The sequence below is a fragment of the Oncorhynchus keta genome, chromosome 19 (assembly GCF_023373465.1).
Source record: "Oncorhynchus keta strain PuntledgeMale-10-30-2019 chromosome 19, Oket_V2, whole genome shotgun sequence".
Classification (NCBI taxonomy): Eukaryota; Metazoa; Chordata; class Actinopteri; order Salmoniformes; family Salmonidae; genus Oncorhynchus; species Oncorhynchus keta.
The window spans coordinates 1064448-1090824 of NC_068439.1; the positions used below are offsets into that span (position 1 = coordinate 1064448).

General features: G+C 41.6%; 1 protein-coding gene across 1 annotated transcript in view; it reads left to right on the top strand.

Moving 5' to 3' along the window:
* Nucleotides 1-20281, top strand: part of rims2b (regulating synaptic membrane exocytosis 2b) — a 217864-nt gene extending 197583 nt beyond the window's left edge. Inside the window, exons 23-27 of the mRNA XM_052471751.1 lie at nucleotides 5659-5800; nucleotides 16462-16574; nucleotides 17707-17808; nucleotides 17971-18110; nucleotides 18516-20281. Coding sequence (XP_052327711.1) covers nucleotides 5659-5800; nucleotides 16462-16574; nucleotides 17707-17808; nucleotides 17971-18110; nucleotides 18516-18731 — 713 coding nt within the window. The 3' untranslated portion in view covers nucleotides 18732-20281. The remainder of the gene's footprint in view (nucleotides 1-5658; nucleotides 5801-16461; nucleotides 16575-17706; nucleotides 17809-17970; nucleotides 18111-18515) is intronic.
* Nucleotides 20282-26377: the final 6096 nt, after the last annotated feature.

Consider the following 26377-nt stretch of genomic DNA (forward strand, 5'->3'; position numbering starts at 1 on the left):
TGTTAAAACTCGCTATTCAAACACTCCACAAATTTATTGTTTAACAAACTAGTTTTGGGAAGTCGGTTAGGACATCTACTTTGTTTTTCCAAAAATAGTTTACAGACAGATTATTTCACTTATAATTCACTGTATCACAATTCCAGTGGGTCAGAAATGTACATACACTAAGTTGACTTTGCCATTAAACAACTTTGAAAATTCCAGAAAAGGATGTCATGGCTTTAGAAGCTTCTGATAGGCTAATTGACATCATTTGTGTCAATTGGAGGTGTACCTGTGGATGTATTTCAAGGCCTACCTTCAAACTCAGTGCCACTTTGCTTGACATCATGAGAAAATCTAAAGAAATCAGCCAAAACATCAGAAAAAAATGTGTCGTCTTCCACAAGTCTGGTTCATCCTTGGGAGAAATTTCCAAATGCCTGAAGGTAATACATTCATCTGTACAAACAATAGTAGGCAAGTATTAACACCATGGGACCACACAGACGTCATACCGATCAGGAAGGAGACGTGTTCTCTCCCAGAACAACAGCAAAGGACCTTGTGGAGATGCTGTAGGAAACAGGTGCAAAAGTATCTATTTCCACAGTAAAACAAGTCCTATATCGACATAACCTGAAAGGCCGCTCAGCAAGGAAGTTTTAATGGCTGTTCCAAAACAGCCATTAAAAAACAGACTATGGTTTGCAACTGCACATGGGGACAAAGATCATACTTTTTGGAAAAATGTCCTCTGGTCTGATGAAACAAAAATAGAACTGTTTGGACATAATGACCATTGTTATGTTTGGATGACAAAGGGGGAAGCTTGCAAGCCAAAGAACACCATCCCAACCCTGAAACACGGGGGTGGCAGCATCATGTTGTGGGGGTGCTTTGCTGCAGGAGGGACTGCACTTCACAAATATATGGCACCATGAGGATGGAAATGTGGATATTTTGAAGCAACATCAAGACATCAGTCAGGAAGTTAAAGCTTGGTCGTAAATGGGTCTTCCAAATGGACAATGACCCCAAGAATACTCCCAAAGTTTTGCCAAAATGGCTTAGACAACAAAGTCAAGGTATTGGAGTGGCCTGACCTCAATCCCATAGAAAATTTGTGGGCAGAACTGAAAAAGCGTCTGTGAGCAAGGAGGCCTCAAAAACCGACTCAGTTACACCAGCTCTGTCAGGAGGAATGGGCCAAAATTGACCCAACTTATTGTGGGAAGCTTGTTGAAGGCTACCCAAAACATTTGACCCAAGTTAAACAATTTAAAGGCAATGCAACCAAATACAAATTGAGTGTCTGTAAACTTCTGACCCTCTGTGAATGTGATGAAGGAAATAAAAGCTGAAATAAATCATTCTCTCTACTGTTATGACATTTCACATTCTTAAAATAAAGTGGTAATCCTAACTGACCTAAGGCAGGGCATTTTTACTAGAATTAAATGTCAGGAATTGTAAAAGAAAACTGAGTTTAAATGTATTTCGCAAAGGTATACGTAAACTTCCGACTTCAACTGTATCTATCCAAAACAGAGATTATAAACCACTTTTCCAATCTTTTTCACTATATAACAAAGAGCAAAACAGCAAGAACAAATACCTGATCAATTACAAATCTTAGAATCAGCTATTAAAGACTACCAGAAACCACTGGATTCTCCAATCACATTGAATGAACTACAGGACAAAATACTAACCCTCCAAGTCAAAAAGGTATGTGGGGTTGATGGTATCCTACATGAATTCATAAAATATACAGACCACAAATTCCAATTGGCTATACTTAAACTCTTTAACATCATCCTTAGCTATGGCATCTTCATCAATATTTCGAACCAAGGTCTGATCACCCCAATCCACAAAAGTGGAGACAGAGTTGACCCCAATAACTACCATGGGATATGCGTCAACAGCAACCTTGGGAAAATCTTCTGCATTATCATTAACAGCAGACTTGTATAGTTCCTCAGTGAAAACAATGGACTGAGCAAATGTCAAATGTGCTTTTTACCAAATTACCATACAACAGATCACAGGGGTGGCAGTTAGTCTAGTGGTTAGAGCGTTGGACTAGTAACCGAAAGGTTGCAAGATTGAATCCCTGAGCTGACAAGGTAAACATCTGTCGTACTGCCCCTGAACAGGGCAGTAAACCCACTGTTCCTAGGCTGTCATTGAAAATAAGAATGTGTTCTTAACTGACTTGCCTAGCTAAATAGAGGTAAAATAAATATTCACCCTTCGCACTCTAATTGACAAAGTCTCTTATGCTTTTGACTCAATTTGGCATGAGGTTCTGCTATACAAATTGATGGAAAGTGGTGATGGGGGAAAAACATACGACTTTCTAAAATCCATGTACCCAAACAACAAGTGTGCATTTACAATTGGCAAAAAACACAAATTTCTTTCCACAGGGCTGTGGGGTGAGACAGGGATGCAGTTTAAGCCCCACTCTCTTCAACATATATAACAGTGGATTGGCGAGGACACTAGAACAGTCTGGAGCATCCGGCCTCCCGCTACTAGAATCTGAAGTTAAATGTTTACTGTTTGCTGATGATCTGTTGCTTCTGTTCAAACCAAGATGGGCAGCAGCATTTAGATCTTCTGCACAGAGACGGTCAGACCTGGGCCCTGAGAGTAAATCTCAGCAAGACAAAAATTATGGTATTCCAAAAAAGGTCCAGTTGCCAGGACCATGAATACAAATTCCATCTAAACACCGTTTCACTAGAGAACACAAAAAAAGATGCATACCTTGGCCTAAACATCAGCTCCACAGGTAACTTCCACAAACCTGTGAATGATCTGAGAGACACAGCAAGAAGGGCACCCGAGTGGTGCAGCAGTGCAAGAGGCATCACTACAGTCCCTGGATCGAATCCAGGCTGTATCACATCCGGCCATGATTGGGAGTCCAATAAGACAGCGCTCAATTGGCCCAGTGTCATCCAGGTTTGGCCGGCACAGGCCATCATTGTAAATAAGAATAAGTTCTTAACTGACTTGCCAGGTTAAATAAAGGTAAAAAAAATATATTCACTAACGTTTAAAAGTTTGGGGTCACTTAGAAATGTCCTTGTTTTTGAAAGAAAAGCAAATTTTTTTGTCCTTTAAAATAACATAAAACAGATCAGAAATACAGTGTAGACATTGTTAATGTTGTAAATGATTATTGTACTTGGAAACGGCTGACTTTATTTATGGAATATCTACATCGGCGTACAGAGGCACATTATCAGCAACCATCACTCCTGTGTTCCAATGGCACGTTGTGTTAGCTAATCCAAGTTTATAATTTTAAAAGGCTAATTGACCATTAGAAAACCCTTTGCAATTATGGTAGCACAGCTGAACAATGTTTCTGATTAAAGAAGCAATAAAACTGGCCGTCTTTAAGACTAGTTGAGACTAGTTAAGACTAGCATTCATGGGTTTGATTACAGGCTCAAAATGACCAGAAACAAAGACCTTTCTTCTGAAACTCGTCAGCCTGTTCTTGTTCTGATAAGTGAAGGCTATTCCGTGCTAGAACTTGCAAAGAAGCTGAATATCACATGCAACGCTGTTTACTATTCCCTTCACAGAACAGCGCAAACAGTCTCTAACCAGAATTGAAAGAGGAGTGGGAGGCCTCGGTGCACAACTGAGCAAGAGGACAAGTACATTAGTGTCTAGTTTGAGAAACAGATGCCTCATAAGTCCTCAACTGGCAGCTTCATTAAATTGTACCCGCAAAACACCAGTCTCAACGTCAACAGTGAAGAGGCGACTCTGGGACGCTGGCCTTCTGGCAGAGTTGCAAAGAAAAAGCCATATCTCAGACAGGCCAATAAAAAGAAAAGATTAAGATGGGCAAAAGAACATAAACATTGGACTGTCACGACTTCCGCCGAAGTCGGTCCTTCTCCTTGTTCGGGCGGTGTTCGGTGGTCGACGTCACCGATCTTCCCGCACACCTGTTTACTCTATACGTGTATATTATCCTCTGTTCCTCCCATGTCTGTGTGGTCGTTCGTTACGTGTGTGATGCTACAGGCTGGTTTTGCGCCAGGTATTGTTGTAACCCATGGTTATGTTATTTGTACCTAGTTGTGTAATTTTTGCCCTATTGCTTTTTTGCTTGGGCCAGAGTGTTGTGACACAGTTGGGTCCGGCTGTTTTCCTCTGCCTGAACAAAGTGTGCCTGTTCACTCATCTCTGCTCTCCTGCTCCTGACTTCCTTCGACCAGTTGCGCACACGCTGACATGGACAGAGGCACTCTGCCTAGAAGGGTTGCCACATTCGTTCTTGACGTTGAGACTGGTGTTTTGCGGGTGCTATTTAATGAAGCTGCCACTGAAAATTCTTATTTAAGTCTGTTTTGTAAAATACACTTTGCATAAAAACCCTTAAATATGTAAAAGAAAGAACTTCAAAACAACTGTGTTCTTTGATGTTGGTTGCACTGTATATTCATGTAACGATTGTCCTCTTCTTCTGATGAGGAGTAAGAGAGGTCGGAACAATGTGCAGTGTGGTAAGTGTCCATTTTAACATATAAAACTGAACACTACAAAAATACAAATAACAACGTGAATGAACAAACTAAAATCGAAACAGTCCCGTATGGTACAAACACAGACACAGGAAACAATCACCCACCACTCAAAAGTGAAACCAGTCTACCTAAGTATGGTTCTCAATCAGGGACAACGATTGACAGCTACCTCTGATTGAGAACCATACCAGGCCAAACACCGAAATCCCAAAACATAGAACAAGGAACATAGACAACCCACCCAACTCACGCCCTGACCATACTAAAACAAAGACATAACAACAGAACTAAGGTCATAACGTGACAATTCAACATAAATGATCTCACAAATGTAATAATACCTAAGGCTTACTTGTAAATGTCCCGTACCTTAGGTTCTGTTAATGATGACCTCAGTAGCAAAGTAAATATCCATTCATAAATTCATAATGCAGTAACCACGTGTTCCACACAGGAATACAAATGATAAGGATTCCCTGTTTCACCAACAACTGAACACATATCCCAACTCAACACGGAGTAAATCACAATAAAAACAAATTAAATATCACTTGGAAAAAGTTGTATTCAGTCTGTTAGTCAGTCAATCCAATCTGCCAACAGATCTCCAGCGGAAAAGGCCACAGAGAACTGCTGGTACCAACGGAGATTTGTTAGATGTCCAACAATAGACATTTTTGGATCCAATCTTTTCTAATCTTACAACACGGCTAAAATGCACACTGTTAAATGGAACAGAACGGTCTAAATGAGCTGTGGAACTGAGGGTTTGATTTCCTCATTTGCACCACCTGTCACCATCTGATGCTATTTAACAGGGAGTTAAAGGCGAAGCGAAGTGTCAGGAGGAGAACCACAGACAGTTCAGACAAATTCAGGGCCATCAGAAGGGAGACGGATAATGATGACGCTAAAGTGAAAGATTTGATGCTACAGGGAGAGGGTTGCTGATCTCTCTTGACACGTTCTGGAACCTCAAATCAATATGTTACACTGCAGTTAGATGTTACCGCTCAAGGCTAACACGTCCCCATCTGTCTCTTTCTCCGTGTAACATTATAGTTAAATGTTACTTCTCAAGGCTAACATGTCCCCATCTGTCTCTCTCTCTCAGAGGAGGAAGGGAAGAAGAAGATAATTCGTCTGCCAGTCCAGAGGAGTGTTGAGACGGGATTGGCCATCGAGTTCAAGAGCAGATTGACACGGCAGGTTAGCCGAGAGTCTTCCGACCCTGACGCCGAGGCCAAGCCGGGAAAGTAAGCATCCCTCTCAAAATCCTATCCTCATTTTCCTTCTTCCCCCTCCAGGATACACTATAAAGAGGAAGAATCTGAATTGTTTATAGTGCACTGGAAATCTCCCAATATTAACATAGTAGTTTGTGAATAAAGTACAACATCAATGGATTTCCTAGACCAAACAGTGATAATATAATGTCCCATTTCAGTGGGTTGTTATTATGAATACACTACTTGAGCGTTATAGGATAGTGCAGCAGTGTTGTGAGTAACACATTACAAAGTCACACAGAGTACTCAGATTATTTTTTTGTGGTAATGAGCAGGGTAGTTTCTCAATTTAAGTAATCTGTTAATAACATTTCAGGAGAATCCCCTGCTGATTATAGACCCGTAAATGTAATAAATTGTGACAATAAAATAATAACAAATCTTATAAACAATATAATTGTGAAAAATCTTACCAGATTTGCCAGGCTACATATCTATCAAACAGGGTTAAATAAAAAGAAACTTACAAACAAATACAAGAACATGTTTCAGTTTATGCAATAATGGCTGTTGATGCCGAAAAGGCTTTTGACCTTCTTGAATGTCCTTTTCTATTTAAGACTTTGGAAGATTTAAACTTTCTAGCTGAAACAATACATTTAATAAAAATATTTGATAAAATATACACTAATAACACATTATCTGATTAAATTGTTTTTGAAAGGATCACAAGACAGGGATGTCCTCTCTCCCCTTTTCTGTTTGCACTGGCAATTTAAACACTTGCAGAAAGAATGGTAAAGATGAAAGATGAATTTGAACTAAACTTATTTGCAGATTATCTCCTGATATACCTGACAAATATTGAAAACTCAATGCCCCCTTCGCTAAAAGAAAATAATCTGAAAACTCAAATCTCAGGTTATAAAATTAACATATGAAAAAAATCTAATGGTGGCAATAAGAAAAATAATAAGAGTAACTCATGATCTACAGAAATCCTTTAAATGGACCACAAAAACATATGAAATACTTAGGATGCTTAATGAGTGACGACAAACAACAAATATACTACTTTATTCCATTACTCAAACAATATTACATTTACATTTTAGTCATTCAACAGAAACTCTTATCCAGAGCGACTTACATCAAAATGTTTTAGAAACTGTCAGACAGGATCTGGTAGTGCTCCATCCCAGCAACATCAAACTGTTTTAGAGACTGACAGACAGGGTCTGGTAGTGCTCCAGTCCCAGCAACATCAAACTGCTTTTGAGACTGACAGTCAGGGTCTTGTAGTGCTCCAGTCCCAGCAACATTAAAATGTTTTAGAGACTGACAGGCAGGGTCTGGTAGTGCTGCGGCCCCAGCTACATCAAACTGTTTTAGAGACTGACAGACAGGTTCTTGTAGTGCCCCAGTCCCAGCAACATCAAACTGTTTTAGAGACTGAATGACCTCATTGCTGAGCGCGAAGTTGATTTCATGTTTCTCACTGAAACATGGCTGTCTTCAGACTGTAGTGCCACTCTTATTGAAGCCCCCCTCCAGAATACAGCTTTTCATACTCTTTCCATACTCGATCATGGGGGACAGACTCTATTTTTACTAATGCTCTCAGCTGTAAGGACATTTTGTTTGGTGTCATTGGGTCTTTTGCTTTTGAGCATCATGCTATACTGTTTAAATGTAAGCCACCAGTGCTGGCCATATCCTTATATAGGCCACCAAAGCAATGCCCCAATGTCTTTACTGTTTTGTCTGAACTATTGTCTATTGTCCTTGAGAACTATGATAAAGTCATTGTGTTGGGTGATTTTAATATTCATGTTGACAAAGACTGACTCCAAGGCCATTGAATTTCCCCACCACCTTCTGGGAAAAAAAGGTTTTAATTGCATATATGAAGAAGTGCAAGCTTTTGTTAATGACTCCCTGGCACTAAAAAGGTACTAAAAACTGCTATGGTGAAACCCCTTTTGAAGAAAATGTGTCTAGATTCTTCAGCCTTTAGCAATTCCCGGCCAATCTCCAACCTCCTAATCTTAAGAAGAATTCTGGAGAAATGGGTTTTCAAACAGCTAAATTATTTTTTAAGTGCCAACTGTATTTAAAAAAAAATCCTATCTGGTTTTCGGGCCCACCACAGTACTGAGACAGCCCTAGTCAAAGTGTTCAATTATCCAAGAGCCAACACAGATGCCAAACAGTTTTCTGTGCTTGTACTCTTGGATTTAAGTTCGACACCTCTCCGGTCCAGTTATACATTGATTTAGGATCTATTTAACCGGTCAATAGTTTCTTTGTAACCATTGGTGAACATATCTCAGAGAAAGTTGTAATCTGTATAAAGGGCAAAAGATGAGTATTTCTTAATAATCTACTGGAGAACCATTTTGGATTTAAATTTGATTTATGTATGAGTGAAGCTTTAATATTTCATAATTTTAACCCCCCAAACGCATATTTATTATATAGATAGTTTAATTTTGTCTGGCTTTGCATTCCAAATAAAATTAAATATTTTTTGCTCATATGACTTAAAACATGAGTCATCTGGAGTAGGCAGTGCCATTAATAAGTAAGTCAAATGTGATAAGAGTTCATCAATGTGATTTTTCCATAAATAGACAAGTATTTACCTCTGCATGGTTGCAGAATCTTGTTTATTTTGCTTTCAACTTTCTATTGAAATTGATTGTGGTAAGTTCATTTATACTGTTTGAGATGTGAATACCAAGTTTATCTACTTCACCATATGCCCATTGTATTGGTAAACTACAAGGTAGTCTAAACACTGGATTTTTTTACGATCCAATACGTAATATGGTACACTTGTCATAATTAGGTTTTAGTCCAGAGAGGCTAGAAAAGTGATACACATCTTAAATGAGATTGTGCAGGGATCCAGATTGCAGACTTAAGAGAACTTGAGTCATCTGCATTGACAGTTTTGTTTTTATCCCCTGGATATCTAACCCCTTAACCTCATAGTCCGCCCCATCCCGCATGCGGTTGCGTTACTACAGCCACAAGCTCATTACCATAACGCAACGTTAGCGATTTCTAAAAATCGCAAATGAAATGAAATAAATATGCCTGCTCTCAAGCTTATCCTTTTCTTAACAATCCCGTCGTCTCAGATTTTCAAAATATGCTTTAGAACCAGAGAAAATCAATAATTTGTGTAAGAGTGGTGATAGCTAGCTTAGCATTTAGCGTTAGCATTTAGCACGCAACATATTCACAAAAACCAGCAAAGGGATCAAATAAAATAATTTACCTTTGAAGAACTTCAGATGTTTCAATGAGGAGACTCAGTTACATAGCAGATGTCCAGTTTTTCCTGAAAGATTCTTGTGTAGGACACAACGTTCCGTTTTGTTACTATGCATTTGGCTACCGAAACTAACCGAAAATTCAGTCACCTACACGTCAAACTTTTTTCCGAAATAACTCCATAATATCGACTGAAACATGGACAACGTTGTTTGAATCAATCCTCAAGGTGTTTTGTCATATATCTCTTCATTGAAATGCCGTCCCTGGAAGCCTGCATTCTTCTCTGATTCGGATGGAAAAATACTGGTAGCTGACTTTTGCGCACCAATTTCCACGCAGACACCGTGCGGGACACTTGGCAATTGTAGTCTCTTATGGTCAATCTTCCAATGATATGCCTACAAATACGTCACAATGCTGCAGACACCTTGGGGAAACGCTAGAAAGTGTCCGTTCATTCCTGTCGCATTCACAGCCATATAAGGCGATCATGGAAAACGTAGCTTCAGAAATCCTGTTCATTTCCTGGGCGCTCAAACATCTTGGTTTTGCCTGAAGCTTTTGTTCAACGGCACTCACAGTGAAAATCTTTGCAGTTCTGGAAACGTCAGTGTCTTCTTTCCAAAACTATCAATTCCAAGCATAGTCGAGCATCTTTTCGTGACAAAATATTGCGCTTAAAACGGGCACGTCTTTTTATCCAAAAATGAAATAATGCCCCTAGTGGACTAACAGGTTAATGTTCTTCTTGGATCAAATTTTAATAGCTAGCATTTCAATGGTTAATAGCTAGCATTTCAATGGTTTTTCCTCTCTCCTATTTTGTGCCTCTATAGTACAGTTTCCATGTCCATCTACCTGCGTTGTAACTTCCACTATTTCCTTTATTAGTCTAATCTCTTTTTACCTAAACTGCTTTGTTTTTTTACTTTTGATGCCAGCAAGAATGAGAATAGGAATTAATCAAGACTGCTAGCTTGATTAAGACTCCTCTATATCTCACTAGGTCATGGTTTTTCAGCCTCCATATATCCACCATGATCTTCAATTATAACTTGCTATACTTATTTCTATACTTGATACCCACATTTTAATTATACTTACCACAACCAGTGTTTGTAAACTTACCATTAAAAAACACCATGATGATTCCATATAATAACATATAGCTGTCCATATAGCTGTACCATAATATTTGCACTGTTAAGCATACTGTAGCTGCAACCATGTAAACTTCCAATTGTCCTAATATCCCACCCAATAAAACTTCCCCCCATATCTAGGTCGGTTGTCACTAAGACCATCAGACCATCTCCCTGACTCATGACACACCTTTGCGTCCGAAGGCAAACCCTTGGCCGCCAATTGACGTAGGCCAGAGGGAAATATGGGCCGTCCCATGATAACGTACTGTACATCTTTGAGGGGGCTTTTTAAGAGAACTAACCAAATAACATGGAAAAAAACATAAATAAATATCTTATATTGAAATATATAATATACCTCACTTAGAGAAGTGCTTCCTTAAAGCCAGTTATTGTCTTAGTTCTACCGTTAACTTTAATCAGTATATCCCAGTGTTAACCAGCCCACCACACACTAATAGAGACAACAACCCTGTTGACAATACCTATTCCATTTGCCGGTGTGTATCGGAACAATAATAATCGTTTACATTTTTTAAATGTAAAAGGGTAATGGCACCAATTATTTTAGAATTGTATAGGCCTACTCCAACAGAACCTATGCAGGTGTCTCATTCTATAATCCTTTATCCAAGCCCTACGTTTTTATTTTCATTACCTTTATTCCCATTATAGCAATAGTATTGTTTTATACTTATGCACTTTAGATCAAGTTATTCAGCTTTCATTGTTTTATTATCATACCGTAGGCTCTCTGTAGTGTCTTTTAGGGAGTCCACGGTAGTTTTCTATATCTTATTTTCTGCTCATATTTCTTCCATCATTTTATTACTGTAATCCATTCCTGTTTTTAAGGTCTCAACTTCCCCCAGTCGCCCAGGCAATATATCCTGTTTTCTTAACCGCTCACTCATGTTTGTAAGCAATACTCTTATCTTCTAGAGACATAGTTATAAAAAAGTCCCCCTCCAATGTTAAATTTGGAATTTTAGACGGCGGCTTTCCTTGAGTTTTGCTTGCAGATCTCGAGGAAAGGTCTTCTCTTGTTCGCAGTTTATATGTTACCCCTTGGCAACGCTATCAGAAAGCACAGCATTGATTTTCACTGCTATGCAGACGATACACAACTTTAAATTTCTTTGACACCAGAGGATTTTACCTCTACGTAGAAATTATTTGACTGTAATAGTGATTTAAATACTTGGATAGCTCACAACTTCCTCCAGCTCAATTAAGACGAGACCGAGGTACTTATTGTTAGAGCCGAATCACAGAGAGAATCTGGCCGCACATTTTAATTCACAGGCAATAAAGATAAAACACCTATGTATTATTTTAGATTCTTAATTCAATTTCAATCACACATTAGGAATGTCACAAAAATATATTTTTACCACCTGAGGAACATTTCCAAGGTGCTATCATTTCTCTCTCAGGCTGATACAGAGAGACACATCCATGTTTTTATTACAAGCAGGCTTGACTACTGTAAAGCACTCCTGTCTGGTCTACCCAAGAAAGACATTGGTCAACTGCAAAACATACAGAATTCTGCAACACGGGTACTGACCATGACCAGACAGAGAGCACACATTAAACTGGTTTTAAGGTCTCTGCACTGGCTGCCTGTGAGTTTTAGAATTAATTTGAAGATTCTTCTATTGGTTTTTAAATATATCCATGATTGTCCAGCCCATTACATGTCAGACATGCTTTTATGTTATGTACCCGGTAGTTCCCTCAGGTCCTCTTGCAGTGGCCTAGAACCAAGAGGGATGGAGAAGCAGCCTTTAGCTTCTATGCCCCCAGCCTCTGGAATAGCCTGCAAGAGAATCTGAGGGGGGCTGCAACTGTGGACATTTAAAAAAAATATCTTAAAAAACACCTTTGCTTTTCCTCTGGGTATTTTGTAGTCGTTCAGTTTGTATTGTTATTCTTTGTTTTTGTATTCTCTTAAATGTGTTTAGTAAATATTTCAGTTTATTTTAATTGTTTTTATTTTATCCTTTTAAATCACCTTGTCATCACGTCTGAAATGTGCTGTACAAATACCGCTTGATTTGATTTGATTATTGTATTAAGGCTGACGTACAATATATATGATGATGTACTAGCAATAACATTGTTGTTTTAATAAGGATGATGTACTAGCAAAAACATTTGATTAAGGATGATGTACTAGCAGTAACATACCCTCTGACCAATGCGACTGATGTCCAGCAACAGTCCGCTTGTGGACGATACCTGGAGTTGGTCTTGAGAATATTTGCCCAGGCTCTTCTCCAGGTACGTCGACAGCCTCTATGGCTCTTCTCCAGGTACGTCGACAGCCTCTATGGCTCTTCTCCAGGTACGTCGACAGCCTCTATGGCTCTTCTCCAGGTACGTCGACAGCCTCTATGGCTCTTCTCCAGGTACGTCAACAGCCTCTATGGCTCTTCTCCAGGTACGTCGACAGCCTCTATGGCTCTTCTCCAGGTACGTCAACAGCCTCTATGGCTCTTCTCCAGGTACGTCGACAGCCTCTATGGCTCTTCTCCAGGTACGTCGACAGCCTCTATGGCTCGACAGCCTCTCTCTCCAGGTACGTCGACAGCCTCTATGGCTCTTCTCCAGGTACGTCAACAGCCTCTATGGCTCTTCTCCAGGTACGTCGACAGCCTCTATGGCTCTTCTCCAGGTACGTCGACAGCCTCTATGGCTCTTCTCCAGGTACGTCGACAGCCTCTATGGCTCTTCTCCAGGTACGTCGACAGCCTCTATGGCTCTTCTCCAGGTACGTCGACAGCCTCTATGGCTCTTCTCCAGGTACGTCGACAGCCTCTATGGCTCTTCTCCACGTCGACAGCCTCTATGGCTCTTCTCCAGGTACGTCGACAGCCTCTATGGCTCTCAGGTATGGCTCTTCTTCTCCAGGTACGTCAACAGCCTCTATGGCTCTTCTCCAGGTACGTCAACAGCCTCTATGGCTCTTCTCCAGGTACGTCGACAGCCTCTATGGCTCTTCTCCAGGTACGTCGACAGCCTCTATGGCTCTTCTCCAGGTACGTCAACAGCCTCTATGGCTCTTCTCCAGGTACGTCGACAGCCTCTATGGCTCTTCTCCAGGTACGTCAACAGCCTCTATGGCTCTTCTCCAGGTACGTCAACAATGGCGGACAAACATCTGGGGCCGAGGGTATTCTGACCTCCTGCTCTTGTTCAGGAAAGAGTGGAGGCTGATATTACATGATGCACTCGAAAGGGAAGAGTCCTGTGGCAGAACTGGGAAGAGTGTTCCATGCAAACTCCACCCAGACCAGTTGATGCCTCCGGATAGTGAGGTTGGTTGAGACCAGGCACCTTAAGGTGGTCTCCAGGTCTTGGTTGGCTCACTCCGACTGACTGTTAGTTTGGGGATGGAATCCGGATGACAGGTTGGCCGACGACCCAATAAGGGTGCAGAATGCCTTCCAGTACTGAGACGAGAACCTTGATTGGAGACCATGGATTAGAGAAGACATGCTGCACCATAAACTGGGCCATCTCCTTGCCAGAAGGTAGTTTGGGGAGAGGGATGAAATGGGCAGCCTTGAAGAACCGGTCGACCACCATCAGAATATATGAGACCAGGGACGATGAGGAACCGGTAGTGGCTGCAGGAGGCCAGACGTCACTCCATGGCAAGCTCCGACGGCAGAGAGGCAATGGTGCCTGACAAAGCGGTGACGACGGCAGAGATGTCAGGCATCATTGTGGGCAACCAGGCTAGCAGGCTAGTGTATGACGGGACCCTGGATGACAGGTCAGCCTGGAGGAATGAGCCCATTCCAGGACCCGAGACGGACTGGATTAGGGACAAACAGCCGGTTAGCCGGGCCCCCTTCAGGTCCAGGCTGGGAGCGTTGCGCCTCGTAAACCAGGTTCTCAATTCCCAAAGCCACAGTGGCAGCAAGGCATGGGGTAGGGAGAATGATTTCAGAAGTCGAGGGTTTGGCAGAGGAACTGTATAGGCAGGAGAGAGCATCATGCTTCACATTTTTTGATCCTGGATGATAAGAAATGGTCAAGTTGAATCTGGTAAACAGAAGAGCCCACCAGACCTGCCTTGAGTTGAGGCGCATGGCTGAATGGAGGTATTCCAAGTTTTTATTTTCATTCCAGGCCAGGAATTGCTGTTCTGCTCCTTCCAGCCAGCGCCTCCACTCCTCCTACGCCATCTTCACCGCCCAGGAGTTCCCAGTTGCCCACATAGTTTCTCTTAGCAGGCTTGAGGCAATGGGACAGGAAAGCACAGGGATGAAACTTCTGGTCCTGGGCAGATCGCTGGGACAGGATGGCCCCCACTCCAACATCCAAAGCATCCACTTCCACCTCAAATTGACGCGAGGGGATTGGATGGATGAGGATGGGTGCTGCTGTGAACTGATGCTTCAGGTCTACAAAGGCTTTGTCGACAGCTGAAGACCATTTGAACGGTACCTTGGGGGGAGGTGAATGCTGAGAGGGAGGCTGCCAGGGTGCAGTAATCCTGAATGAAACGACGGTTGAAGTTTGCAAAACCAAGAAACCAATTGCAACTGCACCCTGGACATTGGTTGAGGCAAATCCACCACTGCTTCCACTCTTCCACTGAACATTGCAGTCAGCAATGACATATCCCAGAAAGGTGATAGACGAGCGGTGGAACTCACACTTCTTGGCTTTCATGAACAATTGCTTCTCCAGGAGGCACTGAAGGACCTGTCTGACATGGAGTACACGTTCTTGGGCAGATCGGAAAGAAAACAGGATGTCGTCAAGGTAGACGAACACAAACCGGTTTAGCATGTCCGAAGAACATCATTGACAAAAGCCTGATGATATGACCTGGTACTCAATGTCCACTGACTGTGTTGAAGAATGTCTTCCACTCATCCCCCTCGCGTATCCTATGCAGGTGGTAGGTATTCCGAAGGTCCATCTTGGAAAACATGGTAGCCCCCTGGAGAGGTTCAAACCCTGAGGAGAGGTAGTGGGTAATGATTTTTGACAGTGATATCATTAAGTCCCCGGTAGTCAATGCACGTGCAGGCAGGAGATGCAGATGGACGGACAGCCCCAGTGGCCAGAGACTCTTCTATGTTCTCCTCCATAGCAATGCTGTATGGTCGGGACAGAGATTATAACCGATCCTGAGGTGATGTAGTGCCTGCGAGAAGATCAATGGCACAATCATAAGGATGGTGCGGGGGAAGGTAAGTAGCACGTGCCTTGCTAAACACTTCCAGGAGGTAATCGTATTCTGTGGGGAAAACTGAGACATCCACAGTCTTGCTAACCTCCTTAGGAAAACGACGAGGGGAAGGCTGTGCTGCTTGAAGGCAGTGGGAATGGCAAAATGGGCTCCAACCCAGGATGGAGCTTGTGGTCCAGTCAATCACAGGATTGTGCTTTTGGAGCCAGGAAAATCCCAAAACAACCAGAACATAGGGAGATAAAGTGAGGAGAAACTGTATTGTCTCACTGTGGTTACCAGAAACCCGTAATTGAACGGGCACAGTACTATGGGTGACTTCCCCTATAGAGCAGCCTTTCAGTGCCCTTGCATCCATGGGCACAGAGAGGCTGAGTGGGAATACCAAGCTCCGAAGCTATCGTGGCATCCATAAGACATTCATCAGCCCCAGAGTCAATGAGCACTCGGAGAGACTTAGATCGGTCTCCCCACAGAACAAGAGCAAAAAGGGGTGTGCGGGTGATGGGAATTTGGGAGTTCCCAGTCTGACTCACCATAGTACTGGTACCCACTAGAGGCAAGGTTTTCCTAATAGAGTAGGTAGCTATAAAATCATTTACAATGTTAACAATGTCTACACTGTATTTCTGATTAATTTGATGTTATTTTACTGGACAAAAAATGTGCTTTCTTTAAAAAACAAGGACATTTCTAAGGTGACCCCAAACTTTTGAATGGTAGTGTTTTTATATATTAGTATTATAATCGCAACCAACCCTAACGATCCCATCAGCATGTCACCTGCAGAGAACATATATATTCATATTCAGAACAGAAGACACTAATCAGTGTGTTTTGTCTCTCCATGTCCTCCTCTTCCATGATGTCAATAACCAGTGTGTTTTGTCTCCCCATAGCCTTATCTTCCCTGGTGGCAATAACCAGCGTGTTTTGTCTTTCCATAGCCTAATATTCCCTGGTGTCAATAACCAGTGTGTTTTGTCTGTCCATAGCACAATCTTCCCTGATGTCAATAACTAGTCTGTTTTGTCTTTCCATAGTCTTATCTTCCCCGGTGTCCGTATCACATCTGACATCCACTTCACTGAGTTCCTGGAAGGGTTGGGCCCCGCACAGCTAGCCGGTAGACAGACACTTGCCACGCCACCAATGGGTAAGCACCATGACTCCTTTCCCTTTTTATGACTACTCCTAGTAATCACTCCTCCCCCTTGGCCAAAATCCCTCATCCTTGTTTTGACACTCCTACTTGTTATGCTATTCCATGTAGGTGACATCCAGATGGGATGATTAGGGTAGTGTTCTGGTTAGAATATTAATATATAGTTCAAGTCTGAAGTTTACATACACTTAGGTTGGAGTCATTAAAACTAGTTTTCAATCACTCCACAAATGTCTTGTTAACAAACTATAGTTTTGGCAAGTCAGTTAGGACAACTACATTGTGCATGACACAAGTATTTTTCAAACCATTGTTTACAAACAGATTATAATTCCCTGTATTACAATTCCAGTGGGTCATTAAAAAGCTTGGGAAATTCCAAAAAATTATGTCATGGATTTAGAAGATTCTGATAGGCTAATTGATATAATTTGAGTCAATTTCAGGTGTAGCTGTGGATGTATTTCAAGGCCTACCTTCAAATTTAGTGCCTCTTTGCTTGACATCATGGGACAATCAAAAGAAATCAGCCAAGACTACAGTCCTCTTCTGGCAGGGCCGGGTGGAGATTATAACAGAACATGGCCAAGATGTTCAAACGTTCATGGATTACCAGCAGGGTCAAATAATAATAATAATCACTGTGGTTGTAGAGGGTGCAACAGGTCAGCACCTCAGGAGTAAATGTCTGTTGACTTTTTATACCCGAGCATTCAGAGTTAGAGACAGCAGGTGTGGGAGAGAGAGAGAGAGAGAGAGAGAGAGAGAGAGAGAGAGAGAGAGAGAGAGAGAGAGAGTCGAAAACTGCTGGTCCAGGACAAGGTAGCACATCCGGTGAACAGGTCAGGGTTCCATATCTACAGGTCGAACAGTTGAAACTGGAGCAGCAGCACAACCAAGTGGACTGGGGACAGCAAGGAGTCATCAGGCCGGGTAGTCCTCAGTCATGGTTCCAGGGCTCAGGTCCTCTGGGAGGGAGAGAGAGAATTAGAGAGAGCATACTTAAATTCACATAGGACACCGGATAAGACAGGAGAAATACTTGAGACATAACAGACTGACCCTAGCCCCCTGTCACAAACTATTGCAGCATAAATCTAAATAATATATATGTTTTCTGAAGGTGACATCCAGATAGGGATGGTGTACAGGAAAGAACGTCTGGATGTGGAGGTCATCAGGGCCAGAGGACTTGTGGGTAAACAAGGCAACAAGCAGCTGCCAGGTGAGCATGATATATTACTGGTATTATATATGTTATCATATTATCATTATAGCACAATGTCCCCAGGGAAGGGCATTTAAGTCCAGAAAGCACATTGTCACTTTTATTCAGCAAAAAATGTGATTGAAATGTACTTATTGCCCTCTCTGCTTGTTTCTCAAGCCCCCTATGTGAAAGTATATCTGATGGACAACGGGAAATGCATAGTCAAAAAGAAAACCAGACTGGCTAAAAAAACATTGGATCCCCTCTACCAGCAGCAACTTCAGTTTGAGGAGAGTCCAGAGGGGAAGGTTTTACAGGTAACTTGTGAAATGCACTCTATTTGACATTTTCAATTGTCCTTTATAGGTCTATTTGAGTCTATTATGAGTAGTTTGAGTAACACATAATCAGTGTTTTCTCTTCTCCAGATTATCCTGTCGGGAGAATATGGTTAGTGTTACTTTTAGGGTTAGGGTAGGTTGAAGATTCCCAGGTTAGGACAAGCTAATAATTCCATGAGGAAGCTTTAGAAAGTCAACCTGCATCATGGGACCAGGGCCGTTGCTAACTAACATAGCTATTCCCATTGTATTGAAATCATCCTCATTTATGCACTTATGGGATATTAGAATCCTCTTGTTTTAACCATTGCTCTTCAACCTAGGAGTTAGGGTTAGTACTATTTACGAAGTAGTATGTAATACCTGTGTTCTCTTCGCCAGATAATCGTGTGGGGGGACTATGGACGCATGGACCACAAATCCTTTATGGGAGCTGCTCAGATACTTTTAGATGATTTAGACTTATCCAACATGGTGATTGGTTGGTTCAAACTGTTCCCCCCCACCTCATTGGTGGATCCAACTTTGGCACCTTTAACTAGCAAAGCAGCAGTAGCAGAACAAGCTGCAAATGCAGCAAAATTAAGGGACAGCTAGCATTGTCATAGAAATAAGCAACAGGAGGTAAGTCTGCCAGGCCACACCCTCTTGGGCCAAGCCCTGGTTACCCTGGTAACACTGCATGCTTGATGTTCTGAGCCTATGAAGAGGGAGGGTAGAGTCTGGAGCAGGCCATCTGATCTTACTGCAACAAGGTGCCCTCTGCGGGTGGAACTGTCTTACTGCAACATGGGTCAGGAAACCCTAACGCTAACCCCCCTGGGTCTACACCCCTCCTAGGGAGGACCAGACAGGCACATGAACCTGTGGCAAGAAAAGGAAAGAAGAAGTGGAATGAATTCAGTGGTACTAGATTTCAGTCTCTGTTAAATCCATGATGAGGAAATAGAACAACTAATTCATGAGTTGGATTAGGGTTAGTTGTACAGTTTGTCATGACATGGCCCTTTCTGGGTGTAGATTGTGGCTTCCCCCTCTCTCACTGTCTCCTACACCCAGGTTCTGTTATCTCAGGTCTTAAATTCCTGGCGGAGGCTCTCTTCCCTTTTGATGCAGAGAGACCACAGAGTGAACAGTGGATTTCACGTGGCCGAACTCCTAAATCCCCAAAATGGGGAAAATTAAACTATATGTCCTCTTGTGAGAATGTGGGAAGGGTCTGTGGACACTTAAGGGACAGTTATGTTGAGTGTGTTTCATTTGGTGACCTCACGAAGGACACGAAACACACATAACTATATCTCTGAATGTGTACATTTTTCAAGTTTGGTGTTTGCATCTAATTCTTGTATGAAATTAATGAGTAAGGATGAAACTCTTTGTGAAATGAAGTTTAAAGTTTAACTAAGTCATTGGCCCGCCCCCGAGAGCACAGACATGATCTGGCGTCATGGAACCGCCTTTTCTATTGTTACGAATAAACCCCCTCCTGAGGAAATCCTCTTCAGACTAAGCAAACCCACAACGTGAGCTGTGGTTGTGAATAGTTAATACCATGCATACCTCGGTGTAAGCTGATGTAGCACAGGCTTGAGTACCAAGACAAGAAAACCATACCACGTGGAGCATTGGCTACACGGCTGGAAATGGTTCAACTCTGAGATTATCGATCCCCACAGAATAAGATAGATAGATACTAGTTACTAGTCCGCAGTTAGAAATTATGTAAACCTGGGACGAGAATACCGAAAACCTCCGAAACATCTATGAGAACATTTTTGAATGGTACTCTGAAGTATCCATTCTAACCAAGAAAGACTGATCTTCAGGGAAACAGAAAGAGAGAGAGAGACTTGGATGAACTTTCCAGCAGACAGACCGGATTCCAACAGAGAAGACAACAAAGACCCATCATAAATATGTACTTGCAATTATTATCAACTGAGCGGATGTTCATGTGCGAAGGATGAGCATTTCAATATATAAAATTATAGACTAATGAATTCATTTTGTCTTTCCCTTTGTCCACCAAGCTGTTATATTGGCTTAGCCCACTAGGGAATCTTCCCTATCATTGTTAGTAACCAATATCTACTGTTTGTTTATTTATGCATTTCTGTCATTATTTAGTTAGTAAATAAATTATTAAGCCAATTGGTGTATGGATGATCCATAGTTTAGGCTGGGTTCATGCAGACAACCAACAATTTATGACGTTTGGAATGAGACTGACGTGAGGTAAAGAATAATTAATTAATAGAAGACTATTGATCAGATATTAAAATATCTGAAGAGTTATACTCGGAACAGTATAACTTTGTAATCCGTGGTGCCCCAACTTCCTAGTTAAGTTTATATGATTAGTTTAATCACGTAATAATAATTACAGAGAATTTATTTGATAAAATAACAGTCTTCCCCTTTAATAATGCCAAAGACACAACATTATGGTTCCCCCCGTGAGGAATCTAAGATAGAATGAGGCTTTGCTGTTGGATATATCAATTGTGCAAACAGAACTGTGCAGACAGACTGTTGTAAGCAGATAGATAAAGATATTTGTTGCGTATGTGTTTCCATTTGAACAAGCTATTTGGAAGCGCCTCTGGTCGTGTGTCGATAGTGTCAGAGCAGTTTGTCGTAAATTACAGATTTAGTCCGTTAGGCAAAACGGTGCGATTTCTGTCAGTCAATATTCATTTTTAGAGGAAGGGCATAGAGCCAGTAAGGTTAGAAATTAGAGGATAGATCTGTTCAGTGACCGAGCCGAAGTTATCTGTCCGCCTACCGCTCTAAGCCAGTGTGGGTAGGCCACAGGCGTATCTGTTTTTATGTACCGTGCGCTCCGGTAATATAGTGCTAGCAAATAGTATGCCGAATTTGTTAATTTTAGACGTCACTATTAAACCCCCCTTTCCATGTTGAAGGAGACCCTATTTTGTTCTTTGGAAGTGAGATTTCTGTACAAATAGGATTAGCGTAGCACTAGACTCTACAGCTAATAAAGGGAAAACAGCATTTATTTTTCCTTTTGTCACATTGAAATTCCTCCGACCTTGCGTGACAGAAGTCCCGCCTTTGTACTTCCGTAGATTTCAGCTTTCTGCGATCAATGATGGTGAAGAATCGCCAGTAAATTTTTTTCAAAAGGAATTAGGAAACATCCAAACGTGGATCATGTTAAGATATCCAGCCAATCGCAATTGACTGGATATCAACGTCTCATTCAATTGAACTAATAAGTAGAATTGCCAGATTTTCCTTTTCAGGTGGATCTTAAATAATATCCACATTTATTGGGTTTCTAAAATGAGAAAACAAAACATTTCCACATTAAAATGTCTTAATGCTAGGGGGCAGTATTTTGACGTCCGGATGAAAAGCGTGCCCAAAGTAAACTGCCTGTTACTCAGGCCCAGAAGCTAGGATATGCATATATTTGGTAGATTTGGATAGAAAACACTAAAGTTTCTAAACTGTTAAAATAATGTCTGAGTATAACAGAACTGATTTGGAAGGCGAAACCCCAGGGGAAAAGAATTGAGGTCATAGGATTTTCCAATGGGTTTCTATGGGACACCCTATTTATTAGGAACCTGGTTGCAGTTCCTATGGCTTCCACTACATGTCAACAGACTTTAGAAATTGGTCAATGTTTTTCTTTTGGGAAATGAAGAAGTAGTGCTGTTCTTTGTACGTGTCACTCTGAAGGTCCCTAGTCTTTTGTTGCGCATGAACAGGAGCACGCTCCGTGTTATTTTTCTTCTTTGGTATTGGAAACAGAGGATCCCTTAGATTTTATCGATTATTTCCATTTTAGAATACGTGAGGTTGGATTAGGAACGTTGATTCAAATGTTTGGACCAAGTTCATAGGTATATTAGATACTTCGTAGCCTTGTTGGGTGAGTTGGAACCGGTGTATTTTTTAATCAAACGCGCCAAATAACTCATACAGCATACTCATGAGTACCAAATGTTTGCCTTTCAACGGCACGTAGGACACTAGAGACGTGTTGGCCGTGCACACACATTTAGAGGAATTGATAGGCCTGTTCTGTGTACTCATCAGCTGAGGTTGGAGGTTTCCTTTTGAGGAGCTCCTGTCCCAGCTTGTGTGAAGTAAAAAAAGTTATATCATGTGATGTTGTGACCACGGAGTCCCTGTGTCACATCCAGGACAAACTGCATCCCTTTGTTCTTCTCAGGGACTCCTCCAACTGGTTTCCCCATATACACTTGCAAGTTCCACACATATGATGAAGCAGCATCACAGGCAGCCCAGCTCGTGATTCCATATTTTGCGGGTTTAGACAGTATGTACTGCATGAAGGGGCAGGGGCCTCTAAATGCCATAAGCTGCTAATTAACAGTAACGCTGGGCCCAGGGTTGTAAAACAGGGGAAGGCGGTCTACCCACTTGTCCCACACTGATCTGATTGCAGCTAGCTCGTCTCTCTGCCGCCGAGCTGGTCTGGTGTCTCGGTTATCGAAACACATAATCCTGGAAATAGGTTATCTACCAGTTTCTGCATCCCACAGGGATTCTGTGCATTCCCCATTGGATCTGAAAACACATGGAAGGATAATAACTGCAAAGTACACATGTAAATGAGTTATGGCCCATCTCCTTCCATCTCTCTCCAAAAACATACCTTCCCTCCAAATTAGTGCAGAATGATTTTCTAGGTGGTGTCTGGGATGAACAGTTCAAAAGAAGACTATGTCCTGCACATGAGTAACCACCATCTGCGTCGGCCCTGGTCGCATCCTTATCACATTGGCAGCCATGCGGGGTGGCTCATTCCTTGGGCAAGAATACCATTCAATTTCACAATTTTTTGACATCCATATTTCTCCTCCTGCTGGCTGCTGATGAGCTGGTTGCTGCCAGGCTGGTCCTGGGGCTGGCTGAGGGTCAATCTCATCCTCTTCTTACAACTCACTGTCAGACTCCGAACTGACAGACACATGATCCTCATATTCAGAAAATTCTTAATCTTCCAAAGTGGAAGACGCTCCTTCCACACTGGCATCTCTCTCCGCAAAAATTATTTCTAAGGCCCAATGAGCAGAGATTCTTTTTGCCTTACTGATTCAAAGCTATTTATTTATTTATTTGTTGTGTCCCTCCCCCAATGTGCACCTGTTGTAGTGGCCAATCGGTTCAAATATGACACAATGAAGAACTTTGAATTCAATGATAGACTTTTAATACAAGAGTATAACAAGCCGGAGAGCCCCGCGGGACCCACACCCTCCAGAGCTCTCGCTCTCCCTTTTATATCCATGCATACATCATCAGTTCATCCCCCAATGCAAATACAGTTACATCCCAATCTGTGCGTCCTGCTTGTTCAGCCCAGTAACGCCCACATCTGCTTTCGGCCAGATAATGATAAGACCCTTGCTTTGTTCCTGCACTTAACTAAATGCATTCTTTTGTTTGTGTATTATCTAAGATCAGCAGACTATGTGTCTCCTCAGTTTCTAGCGTGTCCAGCTATACTAAAAATACTATACATTCCTCTTCCTGTGGCCTGTGTTTTAGACCCTGTAATTAACTCCATGTGTCTTTCATCTCCTCCAGCTTCAGTGTCCAGCTGCCCTGTGATTGATGTCTGTAATCCATCAGTTCGTCATTTGGCTGACCCCCTCCTTAGACAACCTCTTTGATCTTTGTATGTCCAGCTGGTCTAGGAGTGTTTCTCAGCTATCCCATACCCCCACGGCCTCCATCCACTTCCTGCCCCACACAACAGACAATGCACTTTACCAGAACAGGAATTGAACCCATATGTATACCTTTCTCTTGTGTTACCAAATCATGTATATAATCTCTCCTACATAACCAATTTCTCCCACACTGTCTGTGATAGAGTCTGGGAAAATATGGCACATTGTTCAGGCTCCCGCAAGACATTCTGTAGTTTCACACACTACAAAGGGTAAAGAGTGTGAGAAAAGCATGAGACGGGCAGACAGGCAGGGAGACAGTACCAATAACCTGTCTATGTTAAAAATGCAGGCCCAGGGAGGAGGAAAACATAGTGAAGGCACACAGCAAACCTTTTTTTTCATTTTTACTTGTTTTCACCTACACACACACACTTTTCCACACTTTTATTTCCCTTGGGTCACACTTTTCCCTTGAACATCACAAACTCAGCAAAAAAAGAAACTTCCCTTTTTCAAGACCCAAAAAGCACACAAGATTTAAATAGAGTATGTTTTTGCTAAGAAAAGTGTGTGTGGGGGGGGTCACACAAAATTACTTCTTTATTTATTTTAGGTTTAACTTCTTGCGTCGAGCAATCCCGGATAATCCCGGAGCGTAATCATAGCCTCAAGCTCATTAGCATAACGCAACATTAACTATTCATGAAAATCGCAAATTAAATGAAAAATATATTGGCTCACAAGCTTAGCCTTTTGTTAACAACACTGTCATCTCAGATTTTCAAAATATGCTTTTCAACCATAGCTACACAAGCATTTGTGTAAGAGTATTGATAGCTAGCATAGCATTAAGCCTAGCATTCAGCAGGCAACATTTTCACAAAAACAAGAAAAGCATTCAAATAAAATCATTTACATTTGAAGAACTTTGGATGTTTTCAATGAGGAGACTGTTAGATAGCAAATGTTCAGTTTTTCCAAAAATATTATTTGTGTAGGAGAAATCGCTCCGTTTTGTTCATCACGTTTGGCTAAGAAAAACAAACAAATTCAGTCATTACAAGGCCAAACTTTTTTCCAAATTAACTCCATAATATCGACAGAAACATGGCAAACATAGTTTAGAATCAATCCTCAAGGTGTTTTTCATATATCTATTCGATGATAAGTAATTTGTGGCAGTTGGGTTTCTCCTCTGAATCACATGGAAAAATGCACGCAGCTGGAGATTACGCAATAATTGCAACGGAGGACACCAAGCGAGCACCTGGTAAATGTCGTCTCTTATCGTCAATTTTCCAATGATATGCCTACAAATACGTCACAATGCTGCAGACACCTTGGGGAAACGATTAATTCCTTGCGCATTCACAGCCATATAAGGAGACATTGGAACACAGCGCCTCCAAAATCTGGGGCATTTCCTGTTTGAAATGTCATCTTGGTTCCGCCTGTAGCATCAGTTCTGTGGCACTCACAGACAATATCTTTGCAGTTTTGGAAACGTCAGAGTGTTTTCTTTCCAAAGCTGTCAATTATATGCATAGTCGAGCATCTTTTCGTGACAAAATATCTTGTTTAAAACGGGAACGTTTTTTTATCCAAAAATGTACCTCTTCGGTCGACCCGACACGCAGGCGTCCCATCTAGACATCTGGAAATGCAAATGCGCTACGCTAAATGCTAATAGCACTCGTTAAAACTCAAACGTTCATTAAAACACACATGCAGGGTACTGAAATAAAGCTACACTCGTTGTGAATCCAGCCAACAAGTCAGATTTTAAAATGCTTTTCGGCGAAAGCATGAGAAGCTATTATCTGATAGCATGCAACACCCCTAAAGACCCGCAGTGGACGTAAACAAAATAATTAGCATAGTCGGCGCTACACAAAATGCAGAAATAAAATATAAAACATTCACTACCTTTGACGATATTCTTTGTTGGCACTCCTAGATGTCCCATAAACATCACTATTGGGTCTTTTTTTCGATTAAATCGGTCCATATATAGGCTAGATATCTATCTATGAAGACTGTGTGATCAAGGAGAAAAACAGCGTTTTATAACGCAACATCATATTTTTTTAATTAAAAAAGTTGACGATAAACTTTCACAAAACACTTCGAAATACTTTTGTAATGCAACTTTAGGTATTAGTAAACGTTAATAATCGATCAAATTGATCACGAGGCGATGTATATTCTATAGCTCTACGTCTTGAAATAATGTCCGGATAAATCTCAACCAAAATATCCGGTCGGAGGCCGGAAGAAATGGGCTGTCTCTTCTTCATTTGACCAAGAAACAAAGCCTAGGCAATTGACAAGACTGGTGACATCGTGTGGAAGCTGTAGGAATTGCAATCTCAGCTCCAGGTAATGTGGTTCCCATTCAACAATACATTCAAGTGGCGCATTGATATATTTCCGCATTTTCAGTGATCAGATTTTCCTGCACTTTTCGATGAAACGCACGTTCTGTTATAGTCACAGCCGTGATTTAACCTCTTAGTCCGCCCCATCCCGCATGCGTGATCGTGACTACAGCCTCAAGCTCATTAC